This window comes from Larus michahellis, chromosome 4 (assembly GCF_964199755.1).
Source record: "Larus michahellis chromosome 4, bLarMic1.1, whole genome shotgun sequence".
In the NCBI taxonomy this organism is placed as follows: domain Eukaryota; kingdom Metazoa; phylum Chordata; class Aves; order Charadriiformes; family Laridae; genus Larus; species Larus michahellis.
The window spans coordinates 56625552-56640658 of NC_133899.1; the positions used below are offsets into that span (position 1 = coordinate 56625552).

The 15107-nt window shown below is 39.3% G+C and overlaps 1 protein-coding gene across 2 annotated transcripts; it reads right to left on the reverse strand.

Moving 5' to 3' along the window:
• Positions 1 to 1125: 1125 nt before the first annotated feature.
• Positions 1126 to 14792, reverse strand: ARHGAP11A (Rho GTPase activating protein 11A). 2 transcript variants are annotated; one of them, XM_074584997.1, is made up of 12 exons: positions 14427 to 14792; positions 11808 to 11878; positions 11389 to 11485; positions 10594 to 10844; positions 9915 to 10075; positions 9659 to 9805; positions 7864 to 7938; positions 7054 to 7221; positions 5593 to 5728; positions 5136 to 5244; positions 4199 to 4346; positions 1126 to 3790 (listed from the first exon to the last, which is right to left on the reverse strand). In XM_074584997.1, the coding sequence occupies exons 1-12, from the start codon at positions 14556 to 14558 to the stop codon at positions 2205 to 2207; spliced, it is 3081 nt and encodes a 1026-aa protein (XP_074441098.1). In that variant the 5' UTR covers positions 14559 to 14792; the 3' UTR covers positions 1126 to 2204. The 2 variants fall into 2 exon arrangements, with proteins under 2 accessions (XP_074441098.1, XP_074441101.1); XM_074585000.1 differs by lacking the exon at positions 7864 to 7938.
• Between the last annotated feature and the right edge of the window lie 315 nt (positions 14793 to 15107).

Genomic DNA, 15107 nt, shown 5'->3' on the forward strand with positions numbered 1-15107 from the left:
TACAGAAAAGCTCTGAGATTATGCCCCATAAACCACAGATCCATGAACTATGCTTTCAAACGTAGATTACTGTCCTTTTGCTGGTCTCTGGTACATTGCAGGAGTAACCAGTAAGGACCTCTGTTGGCACCTAGTGTTTCTAATCCTTCTCCAAAACATCACCAATTTCACATAAACGGATGCATGCTTAAATTGTTCTGTAAAACCTCTAAAAACTGAGCCTACAACTTTGACAATCTTTCCTGGTGTTCAGGGGTTGGTTTGTCAGGGCCCTACCAAACTATCTTTTTCCAACACTTGAGGCTGCTGGTTCAAGACCAGCTTGCATTGATGATCAAAAATAGTTTACTGCTCCAGCCATGACACATTGTCAAAGCTACCTTAGCATTCAAAATATTTTGTACATGTTAGCAGCAAAAAAAAAGTCTTAAGTGTTGCTCTTTCAAACACGAATTGATGTGACAGCTCATTGTTACAGGAGTCATCCCATTTTCTTCCTTGTGACATTCCCTTTTTTCTCCTTCTGTCCTATTTCCATCTCCCACCTCCTTGCATCAGCTATGACAGCTGGCAGTTGCTTTGCTGAGCCATACTTACCTCGGTGAAATGATACAAAACGTGGTGCTCTGGTGCCCACGTTCAGCCTATGGCAGCAGCACGTAGCTGAGAGGAGAAGCAGCCTCCTCTTTGGATGGTGGTGAACTGTTATGTTGGTTCCCTTATTTCATGAAACTGAAGCTTCCAATACTTAACCACAACACCAAAGGATTGCTTGCTGTTAAGATCCTCTCCAGGCTGTTTCCCTAATGTTAGATCTTAACAATAACATAGCAAGAGCGAGGCAGCTGAGCTGGGCTGATGGGGGCAGGAGGCCTCCACCAGAAAGCAAGCAGAGCTATTCCTTTCAGTAACACGTCACTCAAGAGCTTTAGAATTCTACTGCTGCTAAATTATGTTGCACCACACCTTTTGCTACTTGTAAGAATCACCAACATGTATCTAAGATGAACAAAAGGGAGAACCAGAAGAGAATCACTTCCGGCTTCAGACTTACTCATTTTTGATGTCCACAGTTTGCATATGACAACATAATCTAAATTTCTAAGTCAGTATAGAAGAATGGGCTCAGAAAGGGGACAAAACCAATGGTTTTATTAAAACCAAAAGTAACCAGTGCTTTCAGGTCTTACATTTTGCCAATAAGCAATTCGCACATACAGAAAGCTAATGAACAGTTTCAAGTGTTTACTCTTAAATAGTTTTACAACTGATGACAGACAAACAGTTTTAATTCCAAAAGCTGTAAACATTTGCTTGTGCAAATCAACTTTTAACAAACTATGGCTTCTCACATTCGTCTCTTGCAACATTATCAGCATCTAAAACCTGCTTCCGCACCATCTAGTTAACGCTATACTATTGCTCTAAAAATAAGTTAAACCCATCCTTTCATATTAAGATAAAACATTTTACTGCTTACAACTTAAAATACTTGGTACCTATTACAGAACACATCACTGGACTAAGTTTTAAGACTTTTCACTTCTTGAATAAACTGCACATTTGCCTTCTATGTGTTCTAATAGCTGTCCAGCGTGTGCGTACATGTCAAAATCTAATTAATTTACCTACTCAACAAGGAAAATACGCTCCCAATTTACTCCAATAGAAATAAAAAACATAGTCTCAAAAGAAGTACAGCTGGTGTAAGGTCCAACTTAAATATCAAAGTAGTGCTAAAATACACTTAAAACTAAGTAGTAAATAAATTTAACTATCAATACTCAGCATCAAGATATTTTCTTTCAAATGGCTGTTACTTCTAAATGTCTGAGATTTTTATTATTTAAAAAAACCCCTTGGTACTTAGTCTAAATACTGCAAAAACTGTTTTGGGAGAACACAGCGTGTTTTTAGAAGCTGAGATAATCAAATATGAGATCTAACACAAACATTTCTAAAAACGGGTTATTTTTGTTTTAGAAGTCAAATTAATTTGGATGAACTGACTAGCATTTACAAAAGTTTCGGTAAATGAAGAAAACCTCAACATAAATTGTTATTTGTACAAGTCCATGACTCATACAGCTAAAAAAAATAAATCAAAACACAAAAATTAGAGCTAAAAAAAAAAATCATACGAATTTAGATTTTCCGAAGGTTAACCAAGTTACAATAAGCCCATTTAGCCATCATATTTGATCTTATAAGTCTACTGGTTTTGCAGTTCGTAGCAGTTTCACTGTAGCTATTGGATTCTTTGGAGAGCCTCTATAACGAATTTTTTCTTTTCCTGAAGCACTTCTTGTGATTGAAGATTTTTCTGGGGCAGCACCTGGGATATTTATATGTGCATTAACTTTTACGACGGATTTCACTGTTTCATGATTGGTTAGATCTTCTAGAACAGACTTTGATGGAGGAACAGTTGCTTTCTGTTCATGGATTCCAGCAGTTCTGACAGAAACATCAGGCTTCTCTGGTGGATTTAACGGCCTGCAACATGATTTGGATCTTAATTCTAGCTGCTTGCGAGACATAGAAACTTGGTCACATGCACTTTCACTCCTGAGTGGCAAAGCCATGGAATTCTTTGAGGGCTTTTCTGTGCAGGAGAATAGTGCAGAATCGTAGCTCGAAGATTTAACAAGTGGTGAACCAACATCACTTGCTTTAAGGAGCTGAGAGCTTACAGATCGTCTGTTAGCCTCCAACAAGGAATTAATTCTTCTTACAGACTGTCTAACAGGAGTACGTTGAAACTTAAGAGGTAGTTTAGTTTTGCTTGCAGAACTTGGATCATTTAATGAAAGCTTGTTGAACCATTGTATGTGGTCAGAAACCTTCCCATGTTCAGAAACAGTTGATGTTGTAGTTAAAGTTTTATCAGAATTTTCAGCTTGCAAGTATTGGTTGCCTACTTCATTTTGTGATTTAGGCAACTGCAAAGTAGGAAGCTGTCCTGCCGCAGAAAGTTTAACGGTATCTTCTTCCAAATTACAGCATTGTACCATGCAGTTTTCAGCTGGTTTCGAGTGTGTTAATTCTATTTCCTCTTTTCTTCCGAAGGAATCCGATTTGTATAAGTCATCTTTTGATGAACTGTTCTGAACACTCAACTTGTCTTCCCTGGGCAGTACTTGAGGCACAGGAAGTTCTGTTACATTTTTTATATCTGGTTTTGGGACCTGAAGTTCAATCTTAATAGAAGTTTTGAAGTTTTTTTTCTCCACAATTTGAATTTCATCTTTTTTTGATTGCTGTTTATCAATAGCGTAAGATTGACTAAATTGGTGCGGCTCTCCGGATTTTGTATTTGCTAGATTTTCAGAAACTTCTTCAGCTGACAATTCTTTCTCTGGGCTTAGCCCTTTGAGACACAGAGTTTCATTTAATGTTTCGCCTGCTACATCTGAGAAGGAAGATTTTGTATCACCTATCAAATTGTGAAGATTACTTCCAGATGCAGAGAAGGCTTGCTTAACTCTCAGTAATGTTTCTGCAGTTGAATTATTTCCCTCTTCGCAAAGCAAAAGTTCTAAACTCTTGTCCTGTTTGCTTACAGTTGTGGATTTGAATTCATCCGGAACAACAGGTGGCTTTCCAAATATCAAAACAGATTCTGAAGAACCGATTCCTGTTTCAGGGTGTCCTGGCAGAATTCCCTCATTCCTGCTGATCGCCTGAGAATGTGTAACAGTAGGACTATACCATGACATTCGGTGTACTACTTTATCCTGACATTTTGGAGTTAGCAAGTTTTCTTCTGACTTGCTCACGTTCTTTGAACCTTAAAATAAACATCACAGTGTTTAAGAATAATATCTTGAGAATTTTAGTGATCATTCTAGGCAAAATTCTTGCTACCCCCCCCCTAATTATCAAAGCAGCACTGAATTTAAAGATGCCGTTACTCCCTTAAGTTTCAGAGATGTGAAAAGTCATAATATTAGGAACTGAAATCACGCATCTCATGTTGTTTAACTAACAAAAGAGAACTACTAAAATATGCTAGAAACACAACAAGCCTCTCCTAAACCAATTCTTTTTCCCCAGGAGCCATTAACTTTCAAGTAACTTTACTCATACTATCTAGAAGCACTTTTAATCCAATTGCTTTTATACCTTTATCCATAAAGTTACTTTTGCTTTACAAAAGCAAAAGTTTTCCCCATCTATTATGTTGTTAGATACTTACCTTTCTTAGGGAATTTTTCATTGACACATGGGCTGAAGAGTACATCTCTCTTCACACATTCAGTTCTGCTTTCCAAACCTTGTTGACTCGCAAGACGCCTTCCAATATTTGCAGATCTATTGCCAGCCGCACATCCTGATACAATATTCTTGAACAAACAAAAGGTGTTAATTGCTTTCATATAAACTTTTAATCTGGAATCTTATTCACAGAGGAACCTGCAGGAAAAGGTTATGCAAATCAGCCACTACTCTTAATTCTCTGTAGACCTAGGTAGGGAAAAAACCCACCTGCAGTAAGGTGGGCTTAACCATGTTCTGAACATAGTGATTCTGCGCATAGGCTCTATCATATCTGAATTTCAGGAACTGTGAGACCTACTGATCACAAGTGTGGTGTTTTGACCCCAGCTGGCAGGTAAGCTCCTGTCCAGATGCCTACTCACTCCCCAGCAGGATAAGAGAGAACTGAAGAGGCAAAAGGAGGGGGGGGCGGGGGGGGGGGGGGAACACACCACAACAAACAAACCCACAAACACACAACTCTAACTCACAAGGGATGCAAAAGCGATGCGCAGTCACAGCAAACAGATGGATGCCCAGCCAGTCCCTGAGCAGTGGCTACTTTGCAAAAACTCCCCTCATCCCAGTTTTGTTGATGAGCATGACATTATATTGCATGGAATAGTTCCTTGGTCAATTCAGGTCAGCTGTCCCCTCCCCCAGCCTCTTGCCCCATCCCAGGCGAACCCAGTACAAACTGATCAGTTACTGCTATGAAAATAAACCTAGGGCTTCTTGTACTTGATAGCAGTTCCAGTTATGCTGTGATCCCTCCACTATACCAAGTCTTTCCTGCCACTGAAAAGCAACACACAAAATTTAGGATTAAAGTTTGCACGGTAACAAGAAGACTGGTTTAGAGGCAGAATACTTACCATTTCTCTGTTGCTTTTCCCCAAACCAAATTTCAAACGTAATGACCGACGAACCATTTCTTTTCGGCTAATCTTTGGAGAAAAACAGCCTGTCTTTCCCGATTCAGCCCTGGGAGGACAGAAGGGAAGAACTGACACATAAAAAACTCTTTAGGAGGGCAATGAAAACATCCTGACATTTATTTATAGTTATTTCCTGTACTTTTACTTCTTCTATTGCCTTCTTGCCAAGCTTTTTTAATAGGCACAGGAGACCACTATACCAGATCTAATTTTGTTTTGAGCTCCACCTTGCCACATTGGAAGATCCGATGATTTTAAGGTTACTATAAAATTTTGGTATATTTTGAACAGCAAAAAAGATCATTTTAAAGACAGGTTGAGATTTTACACGTCATTCATCAAGGGGTCTAGACCGACCTTTTCAAATTAGTTTTTGAGAGGTAAGGCAGATTACCTGTATAATTTTTTGCTTGCATGTCTTTTACTTCTTCTGTTCCCTGTACTAGACAGATGATTTTCACCACCAGTTGAAGGAGACAGTGAGGTTTGCGATGACTCAAGAGACACACAAGGGCTTGCTTCAAACTGAACTACAGGAACAAAATGATGTTTACACAATCTTAAAACAGTCAAATTTTTTCAGATAAAGACTTAACAGTTAATACAATCAAGAATAGGCTTTTAAACAGCACAGATTTGTTTGCATATTTTGTGGAATGCTGGCTTGAAATTACTTTGACTTCCACTTTCATTTAATATTAAGCTGTTGCTTGTAGCATCCATAGAAGTATCCGGATTGTAATCAATTGCATGCTACTTATATTACTACCTCAATTAAGTTTTCCCATTGCTATCATCAGATCAGTTCCTCAAATTTAAGAGCTTAGTAAGAAAATATTACGACTGAATCTAATTTATTTGCAGTGTGCTTTTTTACATACCTAGCCAGAACAGTTAAAGCAGCAATAAATGAAAGAGTTGTTATTCTACTACTAAACTTTTTTATGAAACAGATGCATTACTACTATCTTTAGAAAATGTCACGGCTTTGGTTTGCTTATCCATAGAAACAAGAATTTTATGGGGAGGTGTCCCTGCCCACGGCAGGGGGATTGGAACTAGATGATCTTTAAGGTCCCTTCCAACCCAAACCATTCTGTGATTTAATAAACAAAAGCAAGAAGTTTTATACCACTCGACTGAGGGGGGGGGGGGGGGGGGGGCAGAAATCATCTTCAAGCAAAACAAATATAGAGTAAAAAGAAATTTCTAAATTGGCTAACTTCAGTTGGCAGCACATTAAGGAACCAAACAAAAATAAACTAGGATTTGTAGAAGAGCCTGACAGTTGGAAGCACTTTAGTGGAATGAAGTAGTATTAAAACACTGTCAAACAAAAATAAAACTTTTTATATAGAATTTTGAGATTAATTAGCATCTAGAGAAAACAAGAGGTGATCGGATTCAAGAAAGAACCTTTATAACAGCAACAATTACATTTTACATAGAGCTAAGACCAGCTATTTATGTATTTAGGAGACAGAAGGCAGCTACAAGTTTTAAGAGGTTGGAAGTATAGGCAGTCTTCATGGATTTGCGTGCTAAAACAGAAATGTGAGCATAACCTAGGTGATACAGAGGGACTGAAAAACATAAGAGAGACATCAGGATTACAGATTTGAGAGATTAATGTAACAGAAAACAAGAAACAGAATTTTGCTCTTGCTCAATCCATGTAACATGACAGTCACTGATGAACATAAACAGGATTTATCAAAACAGGAAAGCAGTGCAAGGAACACCGTTAAGTGAAGATTATCAATGACTGCCTAACATAAACAAAAGTCTGTACATTTAAATTAAAACCCATAAACAAACCGCTTCAAGTAGCAAGGAAAAAATGAAGGCACTGTACCTGATGCTGGTGTCGAGCTGCTATTAAAAATACTACTAGGTAACAATTCAAAAGCAAAACTATGCTTAAAAGATCTTCTCTTCTTGCTGGACAAGCCCTGAGAGCAATCAGTTGGAAGTTTACGCTTGGTGCTTGGAGTAAGAACCACTGGAGTCACTGATGAAAGGACTGAAATTAAGAAAACAAATTTGCAGTAACAGCTTAAAAAGTTGAGAGTTTTACTAAAATAAACAGTTTTGTTTTTTAAACTCTGAAAGAAAGTTGTTGTAAAAGCTTAGCAAAAGTACATGCACTTTGAACAGGCAAAGCAGTCAGTATAGCTTAGGGTTTGTTTTTCTATTTTGCTGGGGTTTTTTTACAAGTTAGAGTAACAGAAAGGAAAATCCCAAACCACACATAAATAAAATATAGGCATTAGGAGGAAACAAAAAAGTATAGTAATCTCCTGTAAGTTTAAGGGACAGAGTAAGAGTGATAGAATTCCAGTCCTGGCAAATTCATTCCCAAGATAAAATGCTGCACTACTGCACGGAAGCCTTAGTGTGCATTAGATAAAAAGCGCAAGTTCAGTTGTGCAATCCTAGAATCGCACAGCCCATGGCTGTGGTGACTGTAGCTGCTCCAAGAACTACAGTAAATGCAGTATCCTCAATAAATATGTATCTATATTCAAAATTTTAAACAACTTCAGCATAATGACTTAACTTCAACTAAGTTTTTTTCTTCAGTTAAAAAAAAACGTGGAATATAGTTCACAAATCCAGAAGATACTGCATGGGCTTTATTTAGTACAAATACACCAATACCTACCGCTTCTGTCTTGTTGAGGTGTAGTGGAGGGTGTTCTGTTAGATTTAAATTTATTCAATGCTCCACTAACAATATCTGAAATGCAAGACACACCGAGCAATCAAGTTTAAATATGAAGTTTGTCTTGCTCCTTTTTCAATTCAAGTTTAATTTGTATTCTTTCAGAGAGAAATAAACCATTTAAACTGATATGCTTTATGTGAAGAAAACTATAGTGCAGATCTTCTCACCAACATAGTTTTTGTTGCTTTCAAAACAACTGAAAAATTCTATTTTCCTTACCAAAAAAAATAATAAAAAAATCCATGCACAGACAACAGAAGTTTTTTGTAGACAATTCTACTGGTCATTATAAAATTAAATGCCTTCTGGTTTCTTGTAGGCAAACCTACAAGGGATCCATTGAAGTCTTTCTCACAGAAAGTCTCACAGACATTCTCACTTTGCTGGACAGTCGTCTTGAAGCTGAAAAAGCTCTTAGAGCTTTGAAGTTAGGCCCGAATAGAAGTATGAAATTTTGGTCTTACAAAGAAATAACGTACAACTTTTCTGTTAACTATGTGCTTTTGTTTTGGGGTGGTGTTTTGGTTTGTGTTTTTTTTAAAAGTCAAAATTAAACCCAGCAGAGTATATGCATGAAGTTTTACTTGTTTTCTTACTTTTGAAGGTGTAAAATGGAAGTATTTTTAAGTGCTATTGCAACCTACAGTTGTATTTCCATGTGTTGATAACAAAGCTTAGCAAACTACAAGCCTATGGTACTTCTTTTATGGTGTCTGGTAGGTATCAGGTAGTTTTTAAAAACTCATCTTTGAAAATAGATAAAGTGTAGTAATACTATATTTTACTCTATCTGGAGAAAGAGTAGAAGCTGCCTACTACTAGAACCTATTTCACAGAATTAACAAATTCTAACTGTTTCTCCTCAAAATTTTAACTTTCATAAACATTTATCACTTTGCAATTCCAGGATGATCTCCCTTCTTCAGAGTGGAAAAGTATATTACACAAAAAAGCCCCATGCCTTAGCTAAACATATACAATAATAAAGCCTTAAATTCAATTGTGTTAGGTTTAACATGCCGAGTCCATGAGCTAAATACATACTCATACTTTTATAGCAATGCATACAATCTGAATGTTATAGTGGATTTGAATCAAGTCAAGTATACGTATTCCATAGTATTTCCTCAAAGACAATGCAGAAGAACAGAGAATATACCATTTGATTGCCCACATTTGGCAAAAAAACCCCAAACCACCCTATTGAATAGGAACTGAAAAAACCTAACCCAAACAGATCCATGATCAGAGCACATGTTATCCAATAATATCCAATTCAGAGTTACACTTTAACATACAAATTAGTTACTCTAATTCAAAACACACATGCCATTTATATCCTTGCGTTCTCGTGATCTGACCTGTCAAAGTATACGATATCTTTGAGGGTCCAAGTACAATTTCAAAACTAGCAAAAAAAATATAAATCTTTACTTTATCAGTGATCTGAAGTTGACTCAACAAAAAGCTGGAACATTAATCTGGCTTCACAAATCCGAACATGAGCAAAATAGCTTCTTCAGTAGACAAGAGACACATTAGAATAAACTCAGAGTAATACACAACAAAGTGATGTGATCACTGAAGTCTTATATAGATTTCGCAAATCAACACAACAAATTTCAAAGGCATCTATTCTGCTTGTGGAAGAAAAAAGTGCTTAGGATCAGCATATCTGAAGTCTCAAAATAATTCTATTTTAGTTACAGAAACTTTCACACAACATACCTACCCCCAACACTTCGGTGCCTCCTCTTCTTACATTCACTGGGAGACTCATTTTCACTGTCTTCGTGGCCCCACAGTGAGGGAGTAGATTGAAAGGTATCAACACCTAACATTGCAGGAATCTTTTCCAAGATAAATGCTGGTACTTGTCCTGAATTAGTTGAGAAATATTTTTTTTTTTAGTTACTTAAAAAGTTGAAAAGAAAAGCTATAGACAAATATGTACAACAAGGCATTTTGATAAACATTTATCACCTTACCGATTTCTGCTGCTTGATCAATAAGTGTTTGCACAACAGCGGCTTGCAAGCGAATTTTTTTTTCTGTACTGGCTGACATCTTTTCATTTTCACTCGAGTGCAAGAGGTTGGGAGCAAAAATCACTGCCAGATTACTGCTATCCATTCTGTTTTCATTGGATCTTAACAAGAAAAGGGTTTATTTGTTGGTTTTTTACGCAAAATATCAGGACATAAACAGTGGAGAGAGAAAAGACCTAATAAGACAAATGCAGTTGGAAAAAAAATAAAACACAGTCATTCACTTGAGTGCTCACACAGCGAGATTAATATGTAGACATGCACCCCAGGCTAGATAACCTCACAACTACGTTCTTGAAATCAAGATGTTATAGACCCTGTACAGTTTTGGGGAATGCAAGGTATCAGTTAGATTATTTTACCAGTCACTCCTTTTGCTTTCCAAAAAAGAACAAGGAATACAGCTATGAAAGAACGGAACACAGTCAAGTCTCCAGCAAAATAAGGTTTCATAAAGAAAACACTTTGAATTCATGAAAGAAAAGACTGTGACTGAATTCTAGTGAATGACTGCAGATAAGAAAGTCACAAGCCACTCACAGAAAGTTACAGCAGTTGCCTGGAAAGAGAATTTGTTAAGGAATTGGGAGCTGTTCACAAGCACTCTCTTTACACTGACCTTAGGGACACAGTTCTCAGAAAGTTGAAAAAGTATCTCAAAGCTTCAATTGTTCTGTCGGCCATCAAACACGACAGCAACACAGTTGCAGTTTTCTTCTCATTTCCTAGCTGCTGAGCTTTGAGAAGGCCTTCCTGCAGGTGGAGTGGGAGGATGGGCTCTGGCAGCTCTCTAAAGAACTGTTTAAGCAGCCCTGCAACATCACACGGCAGTGCAGTTGAGAGGCAGTTTTCACCTTGATCCAGTTTACTCTGTTGATAAGAAACATGATCTGAAGTCTTCAACATGCCATCGGATTTCTAAGTTTACGCATTAATCCTCTGGCCTGTATCAGAAAAGACAGTCATATCTTCCCCATTTTTAGTTTCAGCCTTGTCATGTTTTACGTAACTACAGTATACACAAAAAGACACAGGCGATGTTGTCAGGCCACGTGTTGATCTACATGTTTCCCAGGTACACATCCTTCTGGGAAAACACTGCTAAACAAAAATCCTCACAGTATCCAATGTGCATAACTGCTAACAAGTTTGTTCAGTCACAAGTGTATTCTCACCGTCTGGAAAGCTGAAAAATTTCCTAGAAAAAAAAAAAAAGACAAAACCAAAACACCACCACCACAAGGCCAGTTTCTGGACTAGATCTCCTCTCATTTCTACAGTAGGTAACGTTACCAGTCTATGTCCAATATTGGAACTCAAATATGACTGAAAAGAGTCCAAAACCTAAAACGTGCAGATGATCAAGTGAAATGCAGCTCATTAAAAAAAAAAAAAAAGGGGGTTTAGAGAATACCTTTAAGGCTTTTAAACGAACAAGAGATCCAGACTTTCTGAAGAGTCCCTCTGTATGAACATGTTCTTCCAAATATTCACAAGTATCAACAAGAAAGCTGAGGAAAGAACAGCAACATAATTCTGACATTCAGAATAAAGCTTGTTTTTTCCAGAAAAACTATTTCATTATAAATAGATAATATATAGGATAGTTCTCCAAGATTACAAGTAGTATAAAGAAATACAACTGAACGATAGCTGTGGCTCTGAATTCCCCATCTCACTTCTGCATACCTCCTTCCCCAACTGAAACTATTCTTATATCCCCCAGAAGCTTTAGCAGACCTGGAACAAATATTACGTTCCCTCTTCTGACAAGAGTTTAATACTATAAAAAGAACAAAGTAAGAGTAAAACTAAATATACAGTGTAATTTACCTTGGAATATAACCATATTCTGGCACAAGTGATTGTGGCAATGCGTGAAAAGATACTCCAAAGATTTTACCCTAAAATACAAAATTCAGTTAATATTATACAAAAGTTGATAGGATTACCAACTACATATTACAGAAAAGCACGTAGTCCACAAAGCACAAACAGAAGGGTAGTTAAGACAAAAAACAAAGTCTTTCAGATAAGAGGTATCGCCAGGAAAAGCATTATCAACTCTAGATATCTGAGCCTCTGCTGATTCTAGTTACAGGTAACACCCTAGATTACTGTTAAAGAATAGAATTTTCTGCACTATGTTTTTGCACCTATTTTACAAGGAGTCAGCTTTCCCGTAAGGCCACCAAATCAGTAAGGATATTAAACACACTGCTCTGGAATCTCATCTTACCTTTTCAAATTGACTAAGTCACCCTTAAGTTTTTCTTAAAATCAACACAACATACGTGAAGTAACTTTTGGGTTGGTTTTTTTTGTTTGTTTGCTTTTTTAAAGTGTTTTCTTCATCTGAGGCACTCAAGATTGCTGTTTCAGGGAGGATTAGACTCAACAGAATAGTCTGGAAAACTGTTCTGAACTCTCATATTTAGCATTTCTATCTAGGAAACTGTTATAAATCCATTGCCTTATAGCAAGGCATCAGAGCATCTGTTACATATTAGAAAACAAGCAATTTCTTCAGTCATTACTACTGATGCTCACCAACAGCGTTTTTTCTAAATTGTTTATCTGAGGTTACTGCACAGTTGTTTCAGTTATAAAAGCCCCTATTTCCATGTAACAACTTGCAATTTCATTTCTTTGCTCCACCGCTTTTCTATTTATATTTACAGAACATGCAAGCCAGGCCCTCCCCCAATCACAAGAGGACTGGGGGAGGGACTGGCTTGTTATCAGAGGCGAATGCAAACTCTTGGTCATTTATACCTGAAATTCAAAGTGCTGACCATGTTGATAAAATAGTTAATCAATAACTAAGCCATTTGGCCACCTTCGGCCTATCTGTCCTAGAGAAAACAAGCATAACATGATAAGAAAAGAGAAGCAACACACATTTGTCATTGTATTCCAGGTGCTACTAAAAGTACAAAAAGAAAATTAACACCAAGATATAATATTTCTCTGTATTTACAAGATTATGTAATAGAGAATTCCAGTGGCTTGCAATTCAACATTTAAAATTCATAACCAATATCCTCGCTTAACTAGGTTTTGTTTGAAATATCAGAAGTCATGATTTAAGTTCTTAAAATAAAGTTATGTCTGGTCCCTTAAAATAGAAACAGAATTCCCCCAGCATAAAAAAAATAATGTTATTCTATACCTTTTCCTACCTTGCTCAGTTGTTAATTAAATACATGTTTTCTCCCTTGTATAAAATTTAAGCACTAGACAGCTATATAAACATCTTTTATTATGACATACATCTATTATTCACAGTTCTTATTACTTTCCCTTCAAATGGAAAAAAAAAAAGTCTAGAACAAGATGCCTGATATTGACAAGGGGGAAGAAACTAATTCTGACTTTACTTTTGTTCCCTCCCTTTGCAAACAACCCAACTCAAGCATGAGTTTTCAAAACTTCTTTGGCTTATATTGACCAAGGGTTACTGCAGCATTTTGTAATATATTCTCAGCCTTACAGAAAGCTCATTCTGAGAATGCTCAGTTCTGTGCCGTATCAGTTGCACAGGGATCTTGTTTAGGACTTGAAAGTGTTCCATGCTTTATATATTAGAGTCTACCAGAAGATCAGTGTCCAGAAATAGATTTCAGTGATGTATAAACTAGCATCTATTATGATACTTTAGTTTTAAATTAAAGTCCTGAGACAGAAAACGCACTTTTCCTTCAGTGAATGCACAGTAGGTATTTAAGATAACAGTACAGATTTAATTCCTCATCGCACAGGCAAATCAAGGCCAGATCTATCTGTACCAAAATACCCATAGTCATGTCTTACACTAAGAAAGCACGTAAATAATGCTCTTCAAACCAAAAGTCTAAGGAATCAAGTAAAATAAAAGACATAAAGCTTTTAGAAACTACAAACTAGCTACAGATTCCAAGAAATAATACAATGACTAAGACTTAAATTCCATAGAGAGTGACATCAAGCACAGTAAAGCGTAAAAAGCTCTCACATAGACCAGAGGTACGCGTTAGAGAGAGTATCAACTACACTAACAAAAAGAGGAAGACGCCTCCTTCACCATCTGCTCTGGCTGGCAACATTCAAGTCCTAAACGGGCGGGGGGGGAAAGGCAGCATCACTGAACCATTATCTCACTAAATCACAACACGGCTGTCCTGACAGCCGCCTGCACCATTCGCTTTCTGAGGAAAAAGGGGGAAAAACACCGACTTTCCCCATTGCGGGGATTAAGACGTTTCCCCCAGGGGCTGGCAGGGGAACAGCGTTGCGGTAACGGCACTGCTGCCGGAGCCGGTGGCCACCCGGCCTGGCCGGGGGTGGAAGAGCAGCTCCCCGGGCCTGTGCAACCCTTGCTCCCGCAGCGGCAGCCGCCGCTCTACCCCGGCCCGACGGAGCCCGGCTGCCCTCCGTGAGCACCGCAGCGTTACCGGCCCCCCAACCCCTTACCTCCGCGGCCGCCGCTCCGGGCTGCTTGGCCGCCGGCGCTAGGCAGCTCCCGCTCTTCACCTTAATCCCGTAGGAGGCCCGGAGCTCCTCCAGCACCGCCAGCCGCACCAGCCGCCGCCTCTGCTCCGCCATCCCAGCGCCCGCCGCCTACCCCCACCTCTCTCCCTAGCCGCCCGCCGCCTACCCCCACCTCTCTCCCTAGCCGCCCGCCGCCTCTCAGACTCTGCCCGGCGACATCGTCACCCCCCGCCACCGGACCAGGCCCTGCCGCGCTGCCCCGCCGCCGGTTACCGCCTGGCTCAAACCCAGCGCCCTTCCCCGCCCGCGCCCCTGATTGGGCCGCTCTGCCATTCGAAATCAGGCCCCAGCCGCACAACGGTCAAACAGGGCTGCCCCGGGCAGCGCCTGAATCCTGCGCCGCCCCTCAGCCTCGCCGGGCTCCGCGCGGCGCCTTCAGGCAATGGCGATGGCTACTTAAGGGCCCTGCCCGCCGCCTGCCTGGCGTGGGGGGTTGCTGTGGTCGATGGCCGGGGGCTGCCGAGCGTTGCCGGGGCTGTGCCGGTGTCTGGGGGTGGGAGACGGAGCGGGCCCGCAGCCGGGACGGAACGAGAGGCGCAGCGAGCGGGGGAGGGCCCTCAAAGGCGGGAGCACCGCCACGTTTCCTTCCCTTCGTCCCCAGCC